The following is a 26,915-nucleotide window of genomic DNA, read 5'->3' on the forward strand; positions in this document are numbered from 1 at the left end:
ATCACCATCCCCTTACTCGCCACAGCAGCCCTGCTGTATCCCCCAGTCCTCTGCTGGCCAAAAAGGCAGCTTGGGGCAGGTCCCTGTAAATCTTAGGGTCACCCCCATGCTAGTCATGAGTGATAGGACTATCTCCTTCCCAGAACTAAGGCCTATTTCTAGCAGAGCACTAGGCTATGGTGGGACAGGTAAGGTTTTTCTCACGTGGCTGTCAGCTGCAGGGAATATTGCATCTCATCCCACCTTACTGCTGGGTGGCTGTCAGGGCTGTCCCCTCTGGCAGGCTGGGCTGGGCTCTCTGCCTCCTCCCAAGCTCTACACTCTGGCTGTACCACCAGCTGGCCTGGGAGCACTCAATGAGGCCGTGGTGGAGCAGCTGGGGGTGGTTTGGCATGAAGCAGTGCAGCCCATCTCCTCACACTGAGACCTCCCACCACCCACCTTAGCAGAGCTAAGCTGCCACCCTGCCTCCAAACAGCATTTTTGTCTGCCTTCCTTTCCTTTAGGCCCTATATAGGTAGTTTTTTTAAGGTAGAATTTGGAATTCCTTAATGTCATCACCCAAATTCCCTTCCTTTCCTAGGGGGCACAAGAAAAGAGCAGAAAAAGCTCTCCCTGCAAGCAGGGTTGTTCTCATCCAGGCACACCTAAGGAATCCCCAGTAGAGATGACAAGGTTAGTAGATCTCCTCTTTGCTCTTCAGAATGCAACACCACTCATGATCTATGGAGCTGGTATGTGTAGTGAACAGGCTGGACACCAGTGTGGGAGCCAGGCGCTATTTCCCATCAGGTACGTTCATCCCAGATCACACACCTGTTTTGGGTCAAAGCTGCTCCAAGCTTGGTGGGAACCTACAAGGGTGCTGTCCCTCTGGGGAAACACAGTCCTTTGAGCTTACAGCCCCTCCACAAAGTGAGGCCCAAGCAGTCTCATTGTTCCTCTAGTCTTTTATTTCCTATGCACACCCACTCTGCCTCAGCATTTTTCCTGCCCCTGGAAGACATTAGGTTTTTCCACCAGACCATTCCCAGTTGCTCTTAGCAGGGCAGGTTAACTCCTTATCTGGTAACCCAGAATAGGCTTCCATTGCTCTCAAATTGGAGCTCACCTCACTGGAAATCCTGTGGGTGCCCTTCTCTCTCAACCAGCTGCCCTGCACTTGCAGTGTCTGGCTGCTGCCTCAGCTCCCCAGGCCAGCGGGGCCCTGCAGCCTGTTCCTGGCAGAGGCTAAGCCTGCCTGGAGATCTATGCAACTCTCTAACACCAGGGCACGTGTGATATTGGGATGACCCAAAGCACCAGGGCTGCTCTGCATGCTGAAGTGACTTGTTCTCTCACCAGTTGTATGCTGTAACTTCTGCTCCAAGTACAAGCACACTCCTTTCAGTTTTGTATTCCGCTGCAGAGAGAGACCCAAGCCTCACCTTCTCCATGCCTCGGTGGGGAGGAAAGTGCAGGCCTCTGGGCCACTTTGGATCTCTCACCCCTCTCTGGCTACAGTAGGGCATCCAACTCTCTCTCAGCTTTGGCTGAACTCACCCTCCTTGAACAGTGGTGACTGGACTCATACACAGTATTCCTGTTTAGTTTTATTCTTCTTCATATCTTTACAGAAAATGGCACATAAATCACAGATTCTGGATGACTAGAAGTTGTTACAGCTCCATATCTCAAACACCTCAATACTGAATTATTTTCTCACTGTATATACATTATTTACACTCCATGGGCTATCATCTAACACGTCAAACGACCGCGGGACAAAGACAAACAGGGGTTGAATGACTGGGCTCAACCTTTGATGGAAGAAAAACAGTAGCTCTGGGGAAAGGATGCTCACAGCTGAAAGCAGGACAGAAGGGGTCACCTGGAAGTCACTGTCCTACAGCTTTCGGAGGGGGAATAGTGCTTTACTGCAATGGGAAGGTGATGGTACCATGGAGTGAGTTTGGCTGTGTGGGTCTGCATGTGCTCCTATGGGATGTATGTACACATTACAGGGTGTATCAGGGTGGATGTGCATGGCTGTCATTCCCTTTAACACTCAGAGGGTGAGCTGGACAAATTTAATTCAATAAATACATTAGGTGGATGTTGTTGTCTCACCTGGAATAATGTATTCAATAAATAAATTCACCGTTCATCCCCTCTGCAGGGGTGTAGGGTTTTGGTGTTTAGAGCAGAGTCAGACCAAACTGTCCAGCCCTGCCCAAGACAGTGACATGGGCTGACGTCACCTCAGGGTGCCAGGTGGGACCAGGATGTTGTGCCTGTGGGTTAAACCCTCCTGTCCCTGCCAAAAAGAGGCAAAACATAACTGCTCTAAAGCTGCAGTCCCTTCTCAGCAGACCTCAGTGCTGGGCAGGGAGAGACCGATGGAAGGCGCAAACCACCCTCAATGGATAGTCATCACTTCATGCAAGCACTGCCACGGGCTTGCCCTGCTGCAGCCTGGGCCAGAGGCAGAAGCGATGGCCAGGGGAAGGTGGCGTCTGCCTGGGGCACGGTGGGACAGGGCGCAAGGGGAAGGGGCCTGGGCAGCACTGGGCAGAGATGTGCACCAAGGAGAGGCATGGCAACAAGGAACAGGCTTGCTTCAGGCTGGCAAATGGGGTTTGGGGCTGCGGAAGGAGAAAGCCCCAGAGCCAGTTGTGAGGCTGAAGGGAACAGAGCCTTAGTGTCATTGGTGGCAGTGATGATGTGACACTTCCCAGTCCCCCAAAAGGAAGGGGTGGGGGGGGTGAAGAAGGCCTGGTGGGGTGGAGGAGCAAGGGGCAGGGGTATTCTCAAGGGGAACAGGCAGTGGGCACCCCTGCCAGGTAGCCCCAAACACAGAGACCAGTGCCCCTCTCCCTGGCAGGGGTGGCCGGGGACGCCTGGCAGTCCAAGGGGGAACGTGGCCCCCAGAGGACACAGTGTCTGTCGGGGCTGGCTTCTGCCACCTCTCTTCCCCCTAGATCAACTTCTCCTCCTTCTGCGATGAGTTCGACTTCTCCGTCTGTCTGTCATCCTCTGCCACTGCCGCCTCCTCCCCTGTCTCCAGCTTCCTGCCTGGGGCTGGGGTGTCCCCGGCAATGGTCCCCAGGACTTTGGTGCTGTGCTCCTGAGCTTTGGCCCTGAGGGCAGCAATGCTGTTTTCTCTCAGTTCCTCCTGGGAAATGGTGGTTTTGGGATCCGGACCCCTTTCTTCCTTGTCAGCTTTGTCAAGCTTGGGCAGGGCCTGGCGCTCCACCTCTGTCTTCCTCCCCGCCTCAGCCGCTGCCTCCAGAGACTTTTTGTGCATCCCTAAAAAGAATTGTTGGTATTCGGGTTTAGAAAAGCGCCTGGGCATGGGAAAGCCATCTTGAACTGAAAACAGCAAAGATAAAGAGAGGCCAGAATTAAGGAAAAGCAGAAACCCTCGCTTCACACAGCAGTCATGGCGAGCCACTTGCTCCGGCCCGCACGCGAGGGCAGCCCAGGCAAGGCAGCTGCCTGCTGGAGCAGCGCAGCATCTGTGGACTGTGGCTGGTCCCAACGGTCTATAATTACTCTCCCCTTCATTTCTTTCTGTGAACCTGAAGCTAACTTGTCCCTGCATGGAGATGAGGGTGTCAGACAGCAGCATAGTTGCCTGAGCTTCACCGAGGCTGGGGAGGGAGATCCCTCATTGCCTATTTCTGTACCAAACTACAACCACCCTTCTGCCTCTCTCTGTTGCACATGGACAAAAAGACAGCATAGCCCATCATCAAGATACCAGACACTAGTTTTGGGGCAGAACCAGCCTGGAAGGTCAGAAAGAAGGAAGTAAAGAGCGGGAGTGTGACAGGGTAGCTGCTACCTCCATGTCTGCACAGAAAACCAAGTGAAACCATACAGAAATGCAGCTTCCCTAGGTGTCATGACCAGGAGGAGGCAGCAGAGTGTTCCACCTGGAACTGGGGGCAAAGATGGACCATTTGGGAGTCCTAGCACCCCATCCAGCATCACAGGGCAGGAGGAGTGAGACTGGGATGACCTCCTCCCTTGGGCAAGGGTTGGAGCCCCTGCTTCAGAGCTGGGCATGAAGGATGCTTGAGCCATAGGAAGTGAAGGTTAGCACCAGCCTGAGGGGGCAAGTTTGTGTCCTGGCCAGATTCTGCAGGTCAAGATCCAAGGTCCAACAGGAATTTGGGATGAGTGGTCAAACCCTATTGACAAGGGTCATTGGGGGACGGAGGCATCAAGGGTGGCAGGATGGGGGGCCCTTGCCCTGCTGCCCTTCACCTGTTTTCAGTGTGACTGATTTCTTCCTCACATCCCCCATCTCTACCCATTCGCCATCCCCCATGAAGGCGACTGCTCTCTTACCCAGGAGCCAAGGGGCACAGGACTCCATGATGCCATCCTTGGCAGACTTGAGGATGGATTCGGGCAGCGGGATGGAGTGACGCACCATGGCACCGTAGAGCCCATACTCAGCCATCACACTGCTCCTGCCCCAGCATTTCTCCCTCTTCCGCCATTTGGCCCGGCGGTTCTGGAACCAAACCTGGAGCAGGCAACAAGGAGGGACATGGTTTTTGTGCAGGGAGAAGGCATGCCAGTCCCCTTCCCGTGTGGGAACATGCATGTACTTCTGCAGCAGGATGAAAGCAGATGGGTGGACGCTTATCCTGAAGCCAATACAACCGCTTCCCCCATGCAACAGACATTGGGTATCTCTCCCTCCCTCCCCTGAAGGACTGGTGAGGGCCAAGTGTGAAAGCAGGTTCCATCCCTCTCCACAGGATGTAATTAATTTGCCATTGCAACGTCTTTTTTCTAGTGGCTTTTGGCTCTTGTGCCTGGGATTTTCTTTTATTATTTACCGCGTGTCTGAGCAGTGGTACAGGGCTGAAGGCAGCAGTCCCTGCAGGGAGGGCTGGGATGGGGGTGGATGCTCAAGAGAAGGGGGAAGCTCTCTGTGCGCTTTGCTCTGAATTCCCAGTTTGAAAAGCCCCTCATCTTCTCAGAAAATTGGCAGAATAATCTCTGAGCTGTGACCTGGGGGGCAGTGAGCAGAGAGGCGGGCAGCAATGGCGGGGAGGGGGTGATACTCGCAGAAATCTATTAGTGCTCTCTCTCCGATTTCCATTCCTCTTGTCTCCCTCGCCCTCCTCCCTCCCCGGCTCCCCTCCCTTCCCCCTGAGCAGAGGCATCAGCTTTAGATGAAAAATTGCTTGAGGTCTATTCGGAAGGAGGCAAAGGAAGAGTCAGCCCCAGGGGCAACCCAGGCCTGATTGAAAAATAAGTTAATTTCAGTTTGAATCGATGGGCCTCAGGCACTGAAATATCACGGGAAATTAAAGCAGCTGGTCCCCAGGGAACCACGCCATTGACCTGCGCTAATTAATGCCATGGAGTTACCAGGCCCCTCTCTGAGAGGCAGTCCCTCCCTCCCCGTGGACACCCCAAACACCTCCTCATTTAACTAATTAGACTGACAGAAAATTGGGTGTTAATTTGTTTAGGATTTTTTTTTTTCTTTTCTATTTTTTTCCCTCCCTTTCCCGGAAAGTACACGGCAGAATGGAAATGAATGTCGGGGTCTCTCTGGCAGATGGATGCTCGGGGTCACTCCGCAATCTTCTCCGACTTGATTGCTTGATTAGGTCGTTAGCACATTAAAAAAAAAAATTGCTTGCCGTCTGGCGCTGGCCTGATGAGTGGGATGAGGCGGGAATCGCCTGGGTAATTTATCTTTTTATACTGCAAAGAATTTGATTTCAATCTGCAGATATATGGAGGTGCCTTTGACACCTGTTTAACATTACAGAGCTGACAGCTTAACCCTCTCTTGTCCCCACCACTTGTCGCTGTGGGGGAGCTCAAGCTGCAGTGGGGAGCACTGGGAATCTGTGCCGGTCCCCCAGCTCTGCCATGGGGACCGTAAGACTGATGCCATGGAGTGACGTCCTGGTCTCAGCTGGCAAGGCAATATCATCTCTTCTACCTGTGCAGAGGAGAACTGCCCAGCACTGAAGCCTTATGGTGGGGACAGAGCTGCAGGGTAGGCAGGTGGCTGGCTTGCTAGCACTGGTGACAGCCAGCTTTCGCCTCTCCCAGGAGCCCAGCCAGCCTGCTCCACCAGAGAGCTCTGTGGAATGGGTGGGGTGGTGGTCCCACCAGCTGTGATCCCAGCTTCTCCCAGCAGAAGACACTCTGTGCATGTCGGAGAGGATTTTACCAGGCAAAGGAAGGAGGCTGCTTCACCACGTCACCTCCTCTGCATGATAAATGGTCTGATTTACACTTTCATACTGCTGATCTGTAACCCCTGGACCAGAGATTGCTGCAAAGACCCTCAGGAATGCAGAGCTTCCTCTCTTCACCCTCTCCTCCATGCCTGTGTGAATACAGGGGTTTGCTTGGCTGTGCAGTCAGCAGGATGCTGGCAGAGGGTCTCGCTCCAGGTCATGCAATCCTCCCATTCCCAGAGCACAGGGTGCAGAGCTGCAGGTGCCTCTTTACTGATGCTTTTACCACTTTCCCTTTCTCCTCCCTCCTGCCTTGATGCCTCTAACATCTTTCCCCACGCCTCATGCTCCTCTTCCCTTTTCCCTGGCCAGGTGTCAGCCTTCCCCAGCACTGCCCACTGCCTCTAAACCCTCGAGCATCCCCTTCTCCATGGCAGTGTTACGCAAATACTGGAAGTAGCAGAAGCTTTGCCAGCTGGCAGCCCAATTTTGACTAGAGCTGGTAGAAAATTTTCAATCAAAAAATGCTGATTCAATCGCACAGGAAAAACTGTGTCCAGCCAGTGAAGTGTAATCAAAATTATCTATAGCTTTCTTCTGAATGCTGTACTTTAATCTCAGTTACCTAAGACATGCAAAATCTATGCTTTAAAACCAAATGAGAAAATCAAAATTGCATCAACATCTCAGTAAGATCACTCTGAGATTTCCAAAACCAATTTTTGTCACTTTATGGGAATTTCCTCTTGGTTTTGATTAGGAAAAATGAAAGTTTGAAATCCCAGAATGTTTAACAGAACAGAAATCAGGAAGACTGACCATCTTGCTTTAATACCAGGAACTATATCTTCATCTGAGGCATGAAATTAAGTGAAACCAATGGTGCTCAATACTGAGTATTACTGGGATCAGATCCCAGTCAAGCATCTCTGTGACAAGCTCATTCTGAGGAACACTGAGTGATGAGCTCCAGCACGGCACTGGCAGCCGCCATGCCACTTCAGATCACAATTGTCCCCTGTGTCCTGTTCTCATGATTTTGTCCTCACTCGGATGGCTCCATCAGTGGGGCTTTCCTCTAGGTGAAGATCTTACTGATTTCTTCAAATTTATCAATATGTTACCAAAATTTTCACATGCCTTGATTCTGAGCTGAATTACGTGGTGGTTTTAGTAATTCAGAGGTATTTTCAGCTGTGTGGTACATCAGCCACAACATCCAAATATGCAATTATTTATTATTGGCACCTCACTTTTCTGGGAGAGGGTTTCACCCTTGCACTTTACTCACCTTACACATTTCTTGTGGGTTTGGTATTCTTTGGCTGCTTATTGTCCTTGCTTGGAAATATCTACTCTACAGCTTCCTCCAACTCTGTAAAATTTGGTCTGCTTCAAACAATGTCTAAGTTTGTCCACATTTCCTCTTGCCCCTTCCCACCCCGTGGGTTGGCTCAGCTTTGTGAAACACTTTACTGATGTGGCTCTGCACTGTGCACCCTCCTTCTCACTTGTTTTCATCTGGTTGTCTGTTGCACAGCCCAGGGTATGGTGAAAAGACTGTGTTTCTGCTTCCACATCTCATGGGCAGTGGTGAAACCTTCTGATTAATTTTAGACTGAAGCATGTCACATGCTTGTGCAAAGCTGTCACAATCTGATGTGCAGAGGTGTCTTTTGGACCAACATGCTACACCTTAAGAAGTTTCACACCTCTTTATTTTCACACAAACACCCTTTGTGAAACCTGGGAAGCTTGTTCCAGGAAGTCTATCCTCCAAAAATGGACAATAGAGTAAAGTGGACAGGTTTGTCTTGCAGTATTGCAAAACCTTATAAATGGGAATGTTTCTAACTTCAATCATCACCTAATTCTCACCTCCAGTGCCCACTGTGAAAAGCAATAAAAGTTCAGGCACTCCGTACTTGACTACAGAGTTGCAAGTGTTTTGGAGTGGGGGTTTTGGAGTCAAGGCTGGCAAGGATAACCTCACCAGTTTCCTCCTCTGAATCACAAATGATGACTGATGCTTCTTCGGATTATTGATGATGCAGAAGAGCAAATTGTAGGAGGAGAAATCTCTCATTTTGCAAGGGGACATGAGACTTGACACGTCCTTGTTATCCACATTCATTATATTAGTTAGTTTGTTTACCTAATCAGTGCCTGAAACATTGTCTGCTGAAGAGAGAAATCTCCCTGCGGTTGGCCATAATCCAGAAATCTGAATTGTCAAAGGGATATTTTAAAATCTATGGTGTTCCTGTGTATTGTTTCTGTTTTGTTTCAAACTAAAATTTTCCACTAGTGATACTCATTTTCTTGGCTGCTACTTTCCAAGCTAGGGTACAACGACAGGAGAATTGATATTGGAATTTTTTTTGTCTTACTAATATTAAAAAAAAAAATCTCTCATGCTGCCTTTGATACTGCATTCCAACAGGAGCCTTTCAAGGAGCGAGGTTTGTGGAGCGCAAGCCGGTCCCAGCCCAGAGCAGCGCGAGCTGTGTCCACTAGATGGCCACAGGCAGATGCCCGTCCGCACCTGCGGACACACCGACACGGACACACAGACACTCCAGCACATGCCTTTGCCAGGCTGCAGGGAGCAGCTGCACACAGCTGTTGGCAAAACAGCACCTAAGGCAAGGGACAACACCCCAATACCCCCAGAGCCACACTGAGAGCATCTCCCCCACACATGAACACGCAGGTGCCTATTCTTTACCCACCTGAAGCCCTTTGGGGGGTCAAGCTGCAGACCAGACAACACCTCCAGCTGCCCTCCACATCCGGGGCCCTGCTGCCATCCTAGCACTCAGTTTCTCCTGACTCCTACACCGCTCCCTTTCTACCTCCTCCCTCTCCAACCCAAGACTCAACAATGAGAGTGGTGAAAATGAAAACCTCCTCTGAAAAAACAGTGATGTCCTCGTCCTCATATCAGACAGGACCTGTGGCCCTGGTGGGGTTCAATGGGAAGATGTGAACACTGCAAAGAATGGCTTCATATCTTCCTTGGAGCATGTCCCCACCTCACCCATACCCATGAGCACTGGGGCTGTATAATGGACTGCCATGAGAGCATGAGTTCCAATTGTGCCCTGGGGCTTCCTCAAATCCTTCGGTTTTAGCAATCACTACAGAAAAGCTTCCTGACTGCTGATGGAGACTGCACCACTTGTGTAAGCCTGGAAACAGTTTATTGCTGTCTTTTCAAATGTAACGTCAAAGTTATTGGTACTGTTTATGGTGACATCACTTTCTATGGCTGGTGTAAAGTGGTTATGAAGTTAAATGAGAGCAATAAAGGTTGCACATGGGCTGCATGGCTGATCACAGGACTCATCATCCCTCTTCGTGCTAAACACTGGGAAAGAGCTTGCTGAGCTCACTTCAGAAAGAGCAATTCCCGTACACAACATAGCAAGGGCCCTTCCTGATAAGAGCTGGATTTTTGTCCAACCCACTTGGCTAACAGGTCCAACCAGAGATACAAGATGAGCTGTGAGACAGCACTCATCTCTCTTGAATAAAGACATGATGGTTCATCCAAGCTTGGGTCTCCTCTAAGCTAAAAGAGTAACAGGGTGCTCATTGAATATGGGCTGAATTGGCACCCAGCAAAAATGTACATTATATTACCATGCCACCAGTCCTGCAGGCTAAGCCTGTCTCTGAATCCTGCTCTTAAAAGCACTACATGGGCCATGTGTAACTTTTTGTTGCAATTTGTCTGACTTACGCAACCAAAGCTGTAAAATCCCACTTGACCAGGAAACATGTCTTAAACTGTGTTCCCTTGGTAAATCTGGGGTTTTCACCTGGCCTCACAGGGCACCATGTTTTTCCACTTCTTGTAACCTTTCAAAAGCAAACAGTTGCATTTGCTGCAGGGATCCCATCTCCCCCAAAGAAAAACAAGTGTGCACACGATGTGCAGGGTCAGTATGGTGAGATCAGTGGTTCAGCACACACTCAGTCTGTGCCTCACATCTGCACAGCAAGTGCATCTCTGAGACGTTGACTTCACCATGGCCACACTGTGATTCCAATTGATCAGTAGCTTATTTGGCCCTACAGTACAGGCTGCCATGTGCTGGGACCTGGCAGATCAACACCCAAATTCTTCTTTTCCTAACATGCTGAGTGAAAAACAAGAAAACATCAGGGTTGTAAATGCATGATAGTCACAAGAAAGCTGACAAGAGTGCAGTCATCATCCTAGTCCACACAAACCCAGGGAGACATCTGTCACTGCCACAAAGGGTGATAGCGCACATCCATCCTTTGGGTGATCACGGTACCTGACTCCATTAACCAAGCTGCTATCCTGCCTGCATTATTTCATTTTGCCTTCTTTTCCCCCACTAATACTGCTCTGCAGGTCCTCTAGCACCAAGGAAACCTTAGCATAAATCTTCATAAACATCCATGTGTAATGCACTCTGTGATCGTGCAGGGACACGCCACGTTATCACTTTCATGCTAGAGAAGGTGAGTCAGGACAGTCAGAGGAGAAATGTCACATCCCCTTCACAATGCCTTTCAATGGGCACTGAAATCAGACCATGGGATGCCAGCATTCCTCTGAGGCTGTGGAGCACTGCCTGTGCTCTGGGACTGCCCCCTGCATGCCAGCATCAGCTCCATGGTGCCCTACCCTTTATCAGCACACACTGAGCAAAGGTGCTCTCTCACCTTCTCCAGAAAAAAACGTAGGCACCAGAGGCTGTGCACCAGCAAGAGATGGTGTCTGCAGTACTACCTGGTGCCCACTGTTCCCTGAGATAAGGCACAAGCCCATTCCTGCTTGCATGGGGACAGTCTGCAAAGTCCCCAAGGGGTACAGCTCATGCTCACTAATGCACTGCATCCTTGGGCCATTGAAGCATTAGCTGGAAGCTATCTATACAAACATGAAATTTTATAAAACACTCTAAGATGTAATCAGTTTCCATGCACCAGCTTGGGTGGACGTTCAGCACTCTACTCCCACCATGTCTGCTCCTGGCTCTACTTGTTCCTCAGCTCTGTGTACCCTTAACATTCTTTGGGTAATTCACAACTTCAGGGGTTTTCACATGACATCTTCCAGCTGCAGAAAGCTGACGCTCCAGGCACTGGCTGCTGCTGTGCCACTGACGCCTGCAGCCAACACCACCAGCTCGGGCACCAGCACAGCTGATGGTGTGACCTGCAGAGCTGGTGACACACAGCCTGTCCAGGGATGCTGCTTGCACCAGGACAGCACATCTGAGCTCATCAGCACATTTCCAGGTATCCCCATGCTTAGTCCACCTGAGCTAAGATCTCTCAGGCTGGGACCCTCCCTTACCTGTCACTTAGACACTGAGCCTTGATCTCAGTCATGGTCATCATATAAGCTGAAGAAGTTGATCCAGTCTGCTAACAAATGGCAGTTGTCATAGTGACAGTCATGGGGCACTCTGAGTTGGAAGGCTGGCAGTGAAGGGATCCAGAGACAGCAGAATGATGTGATGGACAGAAAGCAAGTTATCTTGGAATGGACATCACTGGCACACCTGGCTATGAGCAGTGACTGGCACAGGTATTTATCGTGCATGTTCACATGGATGGGACGGATAGATCCTTCCAAGAATTTTTTTTCTCAGCAACACTCACAGTTCAGCCCTCCCTCTGGGTGAGCCAAGCAGCGTCTTTAGGAAGGAAAGGGTAGCAGAGTGAGAAGGTATTTCACCATGTGGATCCCGAAGCTGCAGGAGAACCAGTGCTTCCCAGAGGCCCGGGTGGGCAGCCTGGCTGTGCTGGCCTGCCTGAACAACACAGCTACGAGCTGTGACCACATACAAGCAATGCTTGGCTTGCATTCCCTTCCTACAATTTTGAAGAGAAAGCTGCAGCTGAAAGCTCTAATAACAACATTGCAGCCACAGTTTCAGCTCTGCCTTTGCTCACAGTTGGGAGCCTACCAGATACCTGCTGAAAGAGAAAATAGGGAGAAAAGTGTGCTTCTCACACCAGGCAGGTCCTAAACTGAACACCTCTTGCTGCTGCTCCCAGGACAGTAACACTCAGGGTAGACAGAAGAGCACCTAATGCTTTTTCACAGCCTCTGACAAAGTGACCTCTGGAAGGCATCTTTGTTGTAGGATACTGTAGAAACAGTTTGTTGTCCAGCTCAGTTCCTCTTTTCTGCTCCACAGAAGGACCTGCCAGCCTCATGCATGTGGAGATGGAGGTTCTTGATATGTCTGCTGAGGACTGGACTGCTCAACAGTGCCTGGGCAAAACCTGGCTCACAGAACACCCACAGAGAAGGGCAGTGAAAAGCAGAGCAGGTTTGTGCTCCCAGAGAAGAATCAGAAGAACTTGCTGAGATCTATCAGGGTAAAAGGAAAACACTACAGAGAGAAATAGATCCATTAAGAAATAAAGGGGAGAGTAAATTAACTGTGTGTCTAAAGTGCTTGTGTTATTGAACTGTTAGAAAAATCTCTATTCAAAGTCAGGAAAGGAGGAAAACTTTGTAATAAGGGGTCATTAAAGGAAAACATGAACGCAACCATCAGCTGGCTCCTCTGCCATCATAAGGCTGGAGAGGAATTAACTACTGAAATTTCTGGGATGACCAATTATTTTTTTAAAATCAGTTGTGAAAAGCTGCAGTGGTATCAGAAGAGAGAAAAGAAAGTTCATCATTAAGTGAAGGAGTGAATACAAGTGTTGCCAGCACAGGGATTTGGGGTAGTATTTCCAGAAGACCTAAAGTGATTGAGGAACTGCAATGCCTAAGCTAACTCAGAGAAGTAGTAGCCTTAAACTACTGTTGTTAAGAAAATGAGGGGATGAATGCAGGGAAGAGTTGTCACAGCCTGGCATCAAGCCTGCAGAGCCATTCCTGATTCTCTTGGACATGATGGGGAAAGCCTCTGCCAAGGCACTCCACAGAAATGGGCTTCAGCATATTTTGTTGCCCGCCTGTCTTTCCTCTCACAGGGAACTCGTGTGCTTGAAGGTGTTGGATCCTTGCTGAGAGTGTCTCCAAACCATGGAGAGAACAAGGAGAGTCACTGTCAAGAGTCCTGTTTCCCTCCCAATACTGTGGAGGAGCACATCAAATTCACAGTCCCTTATCATGGCACAACCATAAACATCTTGCAAGAACAGAGCAGAAGGCAAGAACAGGCAAGTTTGGGTCTATTTGTTTTTCTGTCCCATTTAGAAAATTGGTCAGTGGCTAAAGCAACTCAGGAACTGAACATAGGGGGATAAAGCAGTACCTGGGTAAAGAAAATATTCATAACTCTATACCTCCACCTCTGTACTAAAAAGACCTTTTAAAACTGCACCTAACAACCCCAGCTGTAGCAGGGTAAATCCCACAATATAAGCAGGCAATCTGCATGGTCTAGCAACAAGCAGGAGAGTCCCCACTTCCAGTAAACTGAAGTGTCATTCCTGGGCCTCCATTTTCCTTCTTTTCTCCTGCCACATTTTCTTTCTCTGTCCAAAAGCATGTAGTGTAAGACTTTTCAGACAGGAATCCCTTTGGAAAGGCTTGCCTGGGCCCCTGCTCTCGCCCATCACCCAGCCCCTCTGTTTGCAGCTCTGGTAATTAACTTGTAAACGAAGTTCTAGCACATGGGCTGAAAACAGGCCATAGATAAAGGGTAATGAAAACAATCCATTAGAGAAAAGGCCAAATTAAACAACTCGTAATTGAAAAATGGAAATGAATATGAATTTAGATCAACTAAACAAGCATGTTATTGAAGAGGCAGAAAAGTGGATGAACTCCTAACATACCAATTAAAGACATGGAGGCAGAGATGCACCATACGCCACGAGAAAAACTCGTAATAATATTCTCACTAAACCACTAAGTTTGATTAGTTTTATTACTCTCACTTGTATACTTTCTACATTTCTAGAAGCATAGGGGAAGTTAATGACACTTATCTGGTATCACACAGTCATGGCTTGCCCCAGTGCTCAGGAATTATTGGCAAAGGTAGCCAGCACTAGCTGCCCAACTATATTTTATGATTAACTGCTTGCAAGGCTCTTAAAATAAATATATTTTGAAATGGTTGGCTCACACAATAGCAACACTTTTGGCTTGTCCTTCACCTTGGTAATCTACCTCCAACAAGCCTAACCACTCAGGTAATTTCCTTCCAGCTACATGGTCCCCGTGAATGTGCTGTACAGAGATGCCAGTTGGAACCCCCTGGCAGTGTGCCTCATGCTGGCCTTTCTCTGTTCTACATGTGACAGTCACCCAAAATTTTAACAAGAGTAGACAGGTCCTCACTTCTTAGAGTAATAGTGATAAGCTTAGAAAATCCAACACCACCACTACTTTCTGCAGCACTAAGAAATCCTTTGGTGGCCATTCCAGGCACAGATTCAGGAGCTGCATGGAGCAATCGCAGCATTCCGTACTCACACCATGGGATTCAGACTACAACTCAGCACTCTGCAGCAAGCAGGAAAAGCTGGCAGGAGAGGGAGAAACCAGGGCTGCTAAAGCTGCATAAAACTGATTTTTCCTTCATGTTTTCTGTCATGTTTCTTGAGGGGACTCTGTGGGTTCACTCCTGAGCTCATACTCAGTGCAGTACAGGATCCTCAGGCCTTTTCAAATTATGTTCACCTCTAAATAGAGAACCTTTTTGCAAAACTGAAGCAAGGTAAGCCTCTTGTCCTTGCAAAATACTCTTGGTACTTGCTTCCCTCTAAATGACTACTCCTCCTGATTCCTCCATCCCTGTTCAACTCCTAAAGAGCTTCACAGTGATACTGAAATGTGTTAATCTGATAGATAAACCAATACTTTTTCAATTAGAGATTTAGTTGACCTTGTTTTGTTTTTAGCCAAAATTGGCCTCTTAGCTGCCTGTCAAAGCCTGTTGGATGCACAATCCCCACTCCTCACACACAGCACCAGCCTCTTCTTGGGATTCCTTTTGCTTATGAGAGTAATTTTATTTGTCCCAAAATTTGTCAGCCAATAATTACTGTACAATCTTTTAACAACAAGAACTGACAATATTAACAGTTTTATTACCTTTTAAAATTTATTATCTCCCTTAACTCTAATGTCCCTGGAATAGCAGTCAGGATCTTATTTTTTTGAAACACTGACTAATCACTTTGGTTTGATCAGTAGGAGACATACTTTAAGGACAGACATACTCAATCATTTCAATAATCCCAAATCAAACTCTTACTGAACTTTGTTACTGAACTACTCTGTTTAAAGTTTGGAACTGTTACATATTAATAAATTCAATAGGGTTAACTTATCTAAAATCTACACATTACACTTAAGAGTATTTTTTATGAGAAACAGCTATTTAAGTCAGATGTTGAAGTATTTGTCAGCCTCAGGACATTTTTAATACTTCATAATGTTTATTAAGGATATGTTTCCCCACAGGAATCTACTTACCTCTCTTGGATTTTACAGAATAGTCTGGGTTTATTCCAATGCTGGCAGTTCAACTCCTACAAATATTCTTTCAAATACATTGATTAATGTGGTCTTTTTCAAGTACCTTCCAAAATGGCCACAGTGACATCTGATCTGACTTATGCATACTATCTCACAATGAAAAAAATTATTTTCCCATGCTGCCCAATGGGAGGATGCTCATTTTCCTTCCAGGAGCAGCCAGCTCACTGTGGGAGTAAGACACACACAGTGTGTATCTGCCTTGGAAAAAAATACACTTTCATCTTCTCTTTAAATGGAGGATTTGAATAATTTTTCCCGGATTCAATGTTCTCTTAAACCAGCAACTTTCCTGGCCTCTGATGGCTATTTGTGTTGTTCTGCTGAAGGTTTTTCCTGCAAGCAGTTCCTATATATCATTCTTTCAATTGCCCTCTTTGAATTTCACTTTCACATCAAATTTCATAGGTGATTTACTTTCTCTTTGACTAATACCTCCTAAGAAATGATTCCATGAATGAAGACAAGGGGTAGATATCACTCTTAGGTGAGGATCCAGTGGGAAACCACACGAAATGCTGTAGAAGTCCACAACATGTGATGCTCACAACAATATTAGAAAACACTTTCATTAATGACCTACAAGAGGGAGAGAGGAATGTTGAAAGATGAGAGGAACTGCAAGCTACAATGAAAATGGAAAACTATAGAGCTCCCTCAGGCAGCTGGAAACTCGTGCAAGGAAAATAATGCAACTATGTGAAATTATAAATATTATGAAGATGGGAATAAAGATTCATTGCACTCCGGCAGTTCTGCTGCAGAAATTCTTGCCATGGGATATTAAGATATTTTAAATCCCAGGAGACTGACAAAGTACTCAGTATCACTAGATAGCTGCCCTGTGTAGCATCCACCTCTTGGCAGTGTCAGAGCTGTTAGGTCTGTTCTTATGCTTGTTAGCCAAAGTTAACAAAATTACATACGAAACCCAGAACACTGAAGGGAAAATCCCAAGCATAAAAAAAAAAAAATCTGTCTAAAAGAAGTTTGAAGTGACTGAATTAGACAAAAAGAAATAAACAAATAAGGAAGCAAGCAGACCAGTGCTAATCCAAGGCTATTTCTGCAAGGGCCCACAAGTCCAGCTGAACTGGTGTGAACACACCCAGCATGTGGCTGTAGGCATGTGGTCCCTTATCTCCAGGAAGGCTGACAGGCAGGATGGGCTTCATATAAGAACAACCACATGATTAAGAGATGAGCATGTGATTTATGAAGGATGATTTAAGGAAAGATCTTTGCAACTTGCTTAAGCAATGATGAAAAACAAGAGTGACAGCCAGGAGAAGAAATACCTTAGATTTATTTAAAGAGTGTGAACTTTTTAACCGGGGGAAAGAATTAGGGTCATAACAAAAAGGTCTAAAGTTGGAAAGGAATATAAGGTAAAATATCAAGAAGTATGATCACAATTGGGAATCACCTTGCCATGGCTTGTCACACACAAAAAGGAAATTTCATAGAATGTGTGGCAAGGGACAATTGATTGCTGACCTATTGGAAGGAACAGTGGTGCTCAGGACTCCTATGTGAGCCTGATGCTCACCCTGGCAGGGTGCTCAACAGATGCTACAGAAATTCAGTTGTTTCTCATTATTTCCCCTTTCATGATCAGCAAAACTTATTCACAAGCACTTTCTTCTGGAATATACGTGCTCTTAGTTACGCCTGATGTTCAGAACAGCCATACTTTGGGGTGCTTCTGCTGTCCAAGTCTAACCTGATCTCAAGAGCAGAGGGGTCACAGTAAGGAGCCCTCCTAGGTTTAAAAGCTGCAATACAAGAAGAGTAGGCAGTCATTCATTAGCCAGCTGCAGAATGACTGGGCAGACAAGTCAGTGACAGCCAAGATACTTTACCCACTATTCATTTCCGAATCAGTTAAAACACTCAGCACGAGAAGGGTGCTCGGGGTGCTGAAGCAGTACATGCACTGTCAGCTCTACACTGCCTGCCATAGCATCTCACTCCACCTCACACATAGTGAATGCTCTCAGCTCTGGCCAGAGAAATCGGGCCTCTGGAGTTCAACATACATGGTGCCACTAGATGAACCTCTTCCTTGAAAAGGTCTTTCAGGGGAAATCAAAGGATCTTCTTTCTAGCCCAGCATTAAATGGTGGCTGTAGGCAACAATAAACTCCCAACAGTCTCTCCTCTCTTGACTTGATGTCCTACAGGGTGACAAGTGGAGAAGTGAACCTCCATCCAACTCAGTCTTTCTAGAGGCAGAGCATCAGGGCTTGTTTCTCAGAGCAAAATCCTAATGTACCATGTAGGATTTCAGATGATGGGCCATTATTTCTGAAGACTGGTGGAAATCCTGTTAGCACACAAGCTATCAACAAGCTGTTAGATCAGCAGGAATCCTGCCAGGTCAATGGGATAAGCACAAGTTGCTTTTATAAAAATGTCATTTTTGATGGAGCACAAGAATAAGGGTGGTGAGGGGGGCTCAAGAAGAGGGGAAAAAAGGCTACACTTTTGTTTTAGAGGATCTTCCTGTCCCTGCATGGGGTCATACCTCAGCAGCTTCCAGCATCAGCGTTATCCTGCTAAGTGCCCTCTGAGCTACATTCCAAACCCACAAGGGAGCAGCCTCCTGGGCCATCTCTTCAGCAAAGAAAGAGCACAGGCTCAAGATGCAGCTTGGTGGGTGCTGGGCATGCATGAGGGATGAACAGAAGGAGGAACCATGGAAACGAGGGCCCTCCCAACACCGCATGGCACACAGGACAACATCTCTTGTAGAAACTGCTATGCACCAGTCACAGCAACCAGCCACTGCCACTGTGTGGAGAACCAGGACAGTTTAACTTCCAGCCAGACCGGAACCACCACTTGCACCACCTGCTCAAGGCTTGGCCATTACAAACCTGTGCCTTATGTAGAAACCTGATGGGAGCAAGTCATGAGGCAATAGAAGCTACTGGAGCCCACCCTCATGAACATCATGTTCACTCTGTCCAGTGTGCCTCCCACACTGTAAACAGCAGCTGTTAAGTCTTCTCCAGCTTTCTCACTGTAATGCATGCCAAAGGCTGGTCCTGGCACAGCCCTGCAGCTCAGGCTGCTCCTTCCTGCTGGAGGATTCACCACACAGCAGAGATATTCCACACCACCTTGTTCTACCTCCTCACAGTGGCATGACAGGACTGACATGCAGTTAAAACCTTAATGTTAAAAGCTGTTAACTCAATAAAATTTAACAGATTAACAAAAAAAATAACAAAAAAATATCCCCAGAAACTTTCAGAGAAACTTCACTTGAGGAGGCAAATACAGCCAAAGTGCAGACATGGTGCAAACATCTCAGTGGGACTCACCCATCATTCCCACACTGCATCCTACCCACAGCTGTACTAGCTGCCTGTGCCATCCCTGTGCATCCTTCTGTGGCCAAAGGAGCAGAGATGAGCTCTTTCCCTTCAGCAATGCCCACCCAGACATGGTCTCTTCTTGCCTTTACCAAGACCTTGAAACGCCGTCATCTTTTTTTGCACACCTGTTGTCCTTCTGTGATTTAGGATTCCCTCTGTTACACACACCCCAAATCACTGGTACAACACACCATGCACAGCACATGTCGACATACAAACACCAAATACAAATCTGCCAAGAATAGCTGATCTGTCTGCCCACCCATCAAAAGCAGGAGAGTGGACAGCCTGGGGAAGTTTATTCAGAAAAATGTCAGCCTTCCCATGCCACTACCTTTTCTTCACGGAGCGATAAGCTTGGCTGAGGGCAGCACAATAAGGGGGTCCAAGAGATATGATTACCTGTATCCTGTCTTCTGGCAACTCTGTTTTCATGGCCAACATCTCTCTAGCATATACGTCAGGATAGTGGGCCTCATTGAAGGCCTTTTCCAGCTCCTCCAGTTGATAGGATGTGAAGATTGTCCTGAGGGGAGTAAAACCCTTTGATCAAAAACAGGAAGCAGCAAAGATGATGAAGAGTCAGCGAAACGGACACTGAAACCAGTGAAACCTGGGTAACCAGCTAACACATAACTTTTCCCCACCTCCTGCGTTTCTGCGCACAAAAGGTCAAGTGCCAGGGTGAAAGGAGAACCAGAAAATGCCAGAAGACAGCATTTTTAACAGTTACAAATCACCTTCCCTTTCAGGGACTTGCCTCTGGAGACGGACCCTCCCCAGCAGCAAGCACCCGCAGCGATGGCAGCTGAGCTTACATCTCAGACTCTGCTGCCTCTTGTGAGGATCACCACACTGAGATGAAGCAGCATCTCCTCAGCACCCTGTCTGGAGAGGTGCTGAGCCCTTTCCAAGCTGCTGGTCCTTAGCCTCTTCAATCTCCATGAGCAAATAATCTTTCACCTTCAGTCTCAGTCCTTGGATGAATTCTCCAAATGTTTTCTCCACCCTAACCCACCACTTTTCGTCAGTCTTTCCCCACAGGAGTCAGGACCAGCTCCCTTCCTCTGCCTTTACCCTGGGTGCTTCCATTCCGACATCCCATTAGCTGCTCCCTGCCAGTTCGCATTCCCCCATTATCCTTTAGAAATCCTCCTGGACCGCCCTGGCAGGCGGCAGCCCAGCCTGCCTCTGCGCAGCCAGTTCTCAGTTCGGGACAACCAAATTGAAAAATCAGCAGCTGGAAAGCCGAGACAGATGAAAGCCCTTCTCCAGCAGATGGATGAGAATTCTCGGACCACTTCCAATCCCTGAGGGTTTAAACTCCCACCCTTCAACTCCTTCAGTACAGAAAGCACAATTTTTGATAAAAGCTAACAATACTGCAATGGCAAAAAAACCCCAACCAACCAACAAACAAAAATCCCCAACCAAACAAAAACCAAAACAAAAAAGCAACTAAAAAGCCAAAGCAAACAAAAAACCTCAACCAAAAAACCAAACCAAAATAAAAGAACCCTCAACCCAACAACGAATTGCAGCCTTTGTGCAAAGTAAATGAATAAATATTATCCATCTAAGAAACATGTATCTGCCAGAAGGAAAAAGGAAATAGAGTCTTTTTCTAAAATACACTCAAATTTCAGAAAAGCCTGTCAGTTCCAGAGAGCATAAACAGAAAATCTAAGAAATATCCTCCGCTATACAGAATGAAAAGGATTCAACCAGATCAATAATATTACTAACAAAAGCAGCATGCAAATGCAAGGGACCTGCCTGCAACCAGACCCTTCTTTAAATTCACTCTTAAATCCATTCTCCTTTCAAACAGTTTTTCTTCAACTTTGACAAATCTGTGAACTCTAGGGACAGCAGAGACACACTGAATCATGTATTTTCTCTATCTGGGACCATAGGAAAAATTATTCCAATTTTGATCCAGTTTAGATTTCAAGCATTTCTCTCCATCTTCCTCTGACAAGAGAGCGGAAGCCTGTCCAGGCTCACCGGCAGCAGGGTTTTGCTGACATTCAGCTGAAGTTTCCCCTTTTTAGTTCATCCCTGGGTAGCCCCTGTCCCTTTTGCAGTTCACAATCCACTGCCCCTTTTGGTGTTTTTTATCCTGCAGCTATTTGCAGGCTATTGACCAGTCATCTTCCAATCCTTCCTTGGTTCAACTAGAGGTCTTAACTGTTTAGTACAGAATATACAACTGCAGCCAAACATTGCAGGTCTGTTTCCGTCTAGAACCAAAACCAAAACAAATCTGAATTTCGTTTCCTATCTTTCATCCAAATCGGGACCTGTACACCAGTCCCAGCTGTGTTATCACCCAGCCCTGTCTGGAGTGTAAAGAAAATGAGCTCATACTTACTCCAGAGCACTCAAACTGGGAACATTTGCCTGGGGAGGAGGCACGGATTTGGAAATGAGCCCTCCAGACCGAGTCTCCTGTTGCACACATAGCAGGATGTCTCCTGGGATAGTCAGTCTCCTTCCACCCCTCATCCTGCTAAGCTTTCACTGGAGCATCTTTTAATCCACCTTTCCTGCATCGTGGCAGGATTGACTTAATTATTCCTAAATCACCCTCAGTGGATGGTATTTGGCCTTCCTTTGTCCTGGCGCTCTGGCCACAGCAATGCCAGAACCCAGCACAGGATTTTTCGTTTCTGTTTATAAAGTGCAAACGAACCAACTCCATTTTAACTGTGGGAGAAGTCGGGCAAAGTCTATTACCCTGACTGTACTGAGAGGAAACCAAACCCCAAAGTGGATCTTCGTTTCCTTAAACAGTTTCCCAGCCTTCTTCAGCTTCTTTGCAAGCTGTCTCTGATTCCCAACTATTTAATCTATTGGCAAAATATATTTTTTTACACAATAAAATGTTTAAATTATTGATAGGAATTCTGTCTTGCTGACAGCCAATATTAAGATTGCTGTATGTGGAGCTGGAAACGGCTTTTATTATTTCTGACAGGTTGACGATTTTTCCGTTCCAAACACTGGTGATCCGCATTCCACCTAGATGCTTATGTGCTGCCCAGAATTGCGACTCGGGATACCTGGATCCGCAGCCAGAAAAAATTAAATAAAATGACACCTGTGGTCGAATCCCCCGCTCCCTATAGGCACGTCCCCATATCCGATTTATTTTGGACGGGGAGGAAGAAAAAAGGGAAGAACACGGTGGAGAAGCCGCAGGGGCGCCGCGCCGTTCCGGCGGCCGGGGCCGGGAAGAGTATTTTGCTCCAGGCCGGTGGCCGGTTTCCTGGGAACTGGAAGCGGGAGCGACGGGAGCGGGCGGGGTGGCCGCCGCTGTCTTACCTGTGCCGCCTCTTCTTTCGTTTCTTGCTCTGGTTTAGGGAGGATTTGGACATTTTTCGGTCGCTGGAGGAAACATCCTCGGAATCTGCGGAGAGACAGGCAGCGGCTGTGGACTGGGGCTCCCTCCCCGCCAGAGACCCCCCGGGTAGGGCCAGGCCCGCCGGCTCCGCTCCCTCCGCCGGCTCTGGCCGAAGATTTCGTTGCGATCGCGCCGCGGACGGGCCCCGACGCCGGCCGCTCCCTCCAGCGTGGCCCCGGCGCCGCTCCCGATCCGCTGCCGGTGCGGGCTGCTCGGGGCGATCCGCCCCAGCCAGGGAAGGCTCCGGGCCGGGACCGGGCTCTAGCTCTCGCCCCTCTCCCCCAGAGTCGTTTGCTGAGGCTGCTGTTATCTCGCTGCTAAAACGCAGAGCCCGGCGAGCTCAACCAAACCGTAGGAAAACGGGAAAGCTGCAGCCCCCTCTCCGCGGCCGGACAACCGCGACCGCCTGCCCCAGCCCGGGGATCCCGGACTGCGCCGCAGAAACACCGGAGCGGGGAGGCAGAAATTGAGGTTTATGGAGCTATCAGCAAAAACAAGCCCCGGGAGGAGATGGTGCCTATCCGCGGCCCCCTGCTCCCCAGGGATGCCACGGCCCGGGGGTGTTAAGGGCAGGGTGCCGCCGCCTTTGGCCCGAAGGAGAAACCGGGAGATGGATCAGGGACCCGTATTTCGATGCGCGCTCCGGCCGCGCTCCGGCCCCACTCCTGCCCGCGGCGCCGCACCACCTGCCCGGCCCCGGCCCGGCCCCGTGCTGCTCGGCGGGCCGTGCTGCGGGCGGGAGCGGCAGGCACGGCCCGGGACGGGCGCCGCTGCCGGAGGGAGGCTGGGGATTGCCCCCGGAGCCAGGGTCCGGCGGTGCTGCCTGCCGCTCTGGGAGGACCCGAAGCGGCCTCGGAACGGGGCCTGCAGGCAGAGTTGTGGGAGGCTGCTGCCGTCTAGGAAAAGGATGCCGAAAGACGTCTAATTCTCCGGCAACGACACGGGGTCGCGGGGGGCCACTCCGACGGGGTTCCGCGCATCCCTAGGCCGGGCGCCCCGGGCCACGCCGTCAGACCGCGGCCGCAGCCCCGGACGGGGGAAAATATGGTCCCGCCCCCCCTTTCTCCTCATCCTCGGGATCGAAACGAAATCTCCCTTCCGCCGCCGAGCAAGTGGCCTCCCGCCGGGACACCGGGTGCGGGCGGCGGCGCTGGTGGGGCGCGGAAGGTCCTCGGGGGCCGGGGACGTGCCTACCTGAGCTGGCCGTCTGGCTGCTGTCCAGCTGCCCGGGGGCCCGGGCCAGGGGCTGCAGGTGGACGCTCTGGGGGTCGGAGAGCACCTCTAGAAAGGTGGGCTGGGTGTAAAAGCCGGGGATGCCGCCGGCCCCGAGTAGCCCCATGCCCACGCCGCCCACCCCGGCGGGACTGAGCACGGAGCGGGCCGCCAGCAGGTGCCCGGCAGGCAGAGAGTCCAGGGCGGCCCGAGGGTGCGACGGCGGCTCCTTGTTCAAGCCCAGGATCTCCTGGATGCCGAAGCCGGTGCAGCGGGGAGGGGTGGGCCCAGAGCTGGACTTGACCCCAGCCGCGGGGGGCGGCGGGGGCGGTGGCGGGGCGGCGGGGGCGGCGGCCGCGCCGTCGGGCTTGGGCTTGCTGGGCAGGCTGGGGACCAGCGCCGCGCCCGCTTTGCCCGTCATGCTGCGGCCAGCGGTCCCTGGTGCCCGCTCCGGGAATGCCTGGGAGCCCCCGGCTCAGGCCCCTTTTATCCGCCCAGCCGGGAGCCCGAGCGGGGTCAGAGCCGTGCAGCCAATCACAGGGGCCAGCCGCGATTAGGGATGCCAAAAACCCGGCACCGGCGGCGGCGGGGCCGCTGCTCGGCGGGCTGGGGCCGGTGCCCGCCAGCGGACTGGGGCTGCCGCCCGCCCCTGCGCAAAGAAGGGCCGCCCCGGCCCGGCCCTGTAGGCCCCGGCCCCGCTTCGCCTCCAGCCGTGCTGGGGAGGTGGGGTTAGGAAGGAGGGGAGGGAGGGATGGAGGCATCCCTGCTTTCATAAAACACGAACGGCGTGGGGCACCGGCCCTGGAGGAGAGATGCGCAAAGCTTCTGTGTAGGGAAACCGCAGACTCTCCGGCTTTCTTGCTCATCTGATATTCTGAGATAAATAAGAGGTTATAAGAGAAATTAGGGACCTCAGAGGAAACCCAAAAATTAAAACTGAGCAGCGCTCCTTGAAAATATAGAGCTGGAAGCTTTGCATGTTGGAGAAACATTCGGCTTCATGCCATCAAAGGAGGTGAAACAGTTGCTTGGACTCTCTAGACACCCATGCCCATGAGCACGGTTTCTGAACCACACAGTTCCTTGTTAACTTGCCTTTCATCACCTGTGGGCAAGATGTCACACACCTCATCCCTGCCAGCATTACCCCAACCAAAGACGTTAAACTAAGAGAAAGCCTAAGACTTGCCCTGTTTTACTCAACCTGAGGCAAGAGCTCCACCACAGCATGTACTGCAATAGCGGTCAATAGTCCACAGCGTGGCTCCTGAAGTCTGCTCATGGGGCTAGTTAATCAGAGGAATACCAAACTGGGACTGTAGCTCCAGATCAGCCTCCTTGTCAAGTGATTTGAAGTAGTTCATACAAAGTTAATGCTCTGACCACTGCCAGGCTATAAAGGTATAGACATAGGGTCTTTGCTAATATATATTGGAGTTTCTTATATATCAGTACTTGTATTTCAATACCTCTCTAACTAATTTCTGGCAATATTTTCACCCTGTCTTGACCAGAAGAAATTCTGTCTTTATTTGAGCTTTCCTCAGCTACATGACTCAGATGGTTTCTTGGGGAGAAAAACATAAAAACCTCGAATTCTCTCCCATTTTTCTGACCCACCTCACCCTTTTTCTTTTTCCATAGCTCTTCTGCCTTATGCTTGATGCTGAGCTTTTCCACTTCTACTTCTCCCATTTCTTTTTGCAAATCTGTCCTTCATCCAGGGCACATGTATTGGGCTGACTTGGTTCTTTCTTCAGTCGTGACTTTACTTCAGCCTTCTCCTGTGTCCATGGACAACTTGAATCCCAGTAGAGGCAAAGTCTGTTGTTGCACCCTTAGTCTCTAAAGAAGTATCACTTCTCCTCCATTTCTATTAGAGAAGCATGTTTGTTGTCTCTGTCAGCACTAGGTTCAAAGCTGTATTTGTCTAGACAGACCTCAGTGGATAAAAATGCCTTATAAAAAAGATGGAGAGCAATTTTTTACATGGGTAGACAGTGAGAGGACAGAGGGGGAATGGTTTTTAATTGAATGAGGAGAGATTTAGATTAGATGCTAGGGAGAAATTCTTTACTCAGGGGGTAGTGAGGCACTGAGCAGGTTGCAGAGAAGTTGTGGATGCCCCTTCCTTGGAAGTGTTCAAGGCCGGGTTGGATGGGGCTTGAGACAACCTGATCTAGTGGGTGGCATCCCTGGTCATGTCAGGGGGGTTGGAACTAGATAATCTTTAAGGTCCCTTTCAACCCAATACATTCTATGACTCTCTGACAATTCAAACAGATAGGTCAGACCTGATCTCCCTGTGCTCTTCCATCTCCTCCACAATGGCTTTTGGGTTCTTCCAGCACTGCATCAGTTACCTTGGTCTCCTCTACAGTGGAAGTGCATGCAGCTCCTGCCTGTCTCCTTTCAAAACCTATATATGGAAAAATACTTTGAATAAAGTATGTTTTTATTTTAGCTGTGTTCTTAAAATTTGGGGAGCACTGGTGATCTACTGAAGTCACAGTCACTGGAGATTTTTACATTATCCTTCCACCATATGTTGCGCTGTAGATGGATATAGGACATGATAATGCTAATATGACAAGAAGAAACACTTTCTGTATTAATAAAAACTGCTGAGACACGAAGACTGACCAGAGCTACCTGTGCACAGATGTTGTAAATTCTGTCTACCACATAAAGTCTTCAAATCAAGGCTGAAAGTTTTTAAGAGATGGTCTATAACTCATCCAGAATCTATTGGCCTGATGCAGAAATTGTTTGATTTTGTAGCCTATTTTATCTCAAAGTTCAGGCTAGAAGGTTGTAATGTTCCCTTCAGTCTCTAAAATCTTGAACTCCATGGAGGTCACGGTGTCTGATAGGGATGTTCTATCTATATAAAAGTCTTCCCATATAAGAAGCTTCTGATATCAACAGTGTCCTATTGAACATATCTTTTTCTTTACGTGTCAGTATATTGATCTCTAAATAATCAAAGATACAAAGTACATGATGACAGGAGATTGCAGCACCTGTCGTGCCCATGGCCAAATGCTCCCAGTTGGCAGCTGCTGGCTGAGTTACTGCAGCCCTGAGCAGATGTCTCCGTTTCTGCCTTCTCTGAATCATCCTGGTAGTTTCGAGCTGCACCTCAACCCCTGGGTAAAATTTTCATCCTACTGAAGACAGCAGGACCTTGGTCACTGACATTTAACAGA

At 49.0% G+C, this 26,915-nt stretch overlaps 1 protein-coding gene across 2 annotated transcripts; it reads right to left on the reverse strand.

Annotated features, from left to right (window-relative positions):
* Positions 1-1,574: 1,574 nt before the first annotated feature.
* Positions 1,575-24,243, reverse strand: VSX2 (visual system homeobox 2). Of its 2 annotated transcripts, none has more exons than XM_048307742.1 (5): positions 23,689-24,243; positions 22,416-22,500; positions 19,491-19,614; positions 4,336-4,516; positions 1,575-3,351 (listed from the first exon to the last, which is right to left on the reverse strand). In XM_048307742.1, exons 1-5 carry the CDS (start codon positions 24,125-24,127, stop codon positions 2,957-2,959), a joined length of 1,224 nt encoding a protein of 407 aa, XP_048163699.1. In that variant the 5' UTR covers positions 24,128-24,243; the 3' UTR covers positions 1,575-2,956. The 2 variants fall into 2 exon arrangements, with proteins under 2 accessions (XP_048163699.1, XP_048163700.1); XM_048307743.1 differs by having other exon boundaries at positions 1,575-3,288; positions 23,689-24,176.
* Positions 24,244-26,915: the final 2,672 nt, after the last annotated feature.

The sequence above is a fragment of the Corvus hawaiiensis genome, chromosome 6 (assembly GCF_020740725.1).
Source record: "Corvus hawaiiensis isolate bCorHaw1 chromosome 6, bCorHaw1.pri.cur, whole genome shotgun sequence".
Taxonomy (NCBI): domain Eukaryota; kingdom Metazoa; phylum Chordata; class Aves; order Passeriformes; family Corvidae; genus Corvus; species Corvus hawaiiensis.

What these genes read in the sequence shown, in the direction of transcription:
- VSX2 (XM_048307742.1), bottom strand. Translation starts at nt 24,127, where the DNA reads ATGACGGGCAAAGCGGGCGCGGCGCTGGTCCCCAGCCTGCCCAGCAAG. An exon ending in TGCCAGAAGACAGGATACAG is followed by an intron (nt 4,517 to 19,490) that starts GTAATCATATCT and finishes TGCCTGCTCCAG; the next exon opens with GTTTGGTTCCAGAACCGCCG. An exon ending in CTGTGCCCCTTGGCTCCTGG is followed by an intron (nt 3,352 to 4,335) that starts GTAAGAGAGCAG and finishes TGCTGTTTTCAG; the next exon opens with TTCAAGATGGCTTTCCCATG.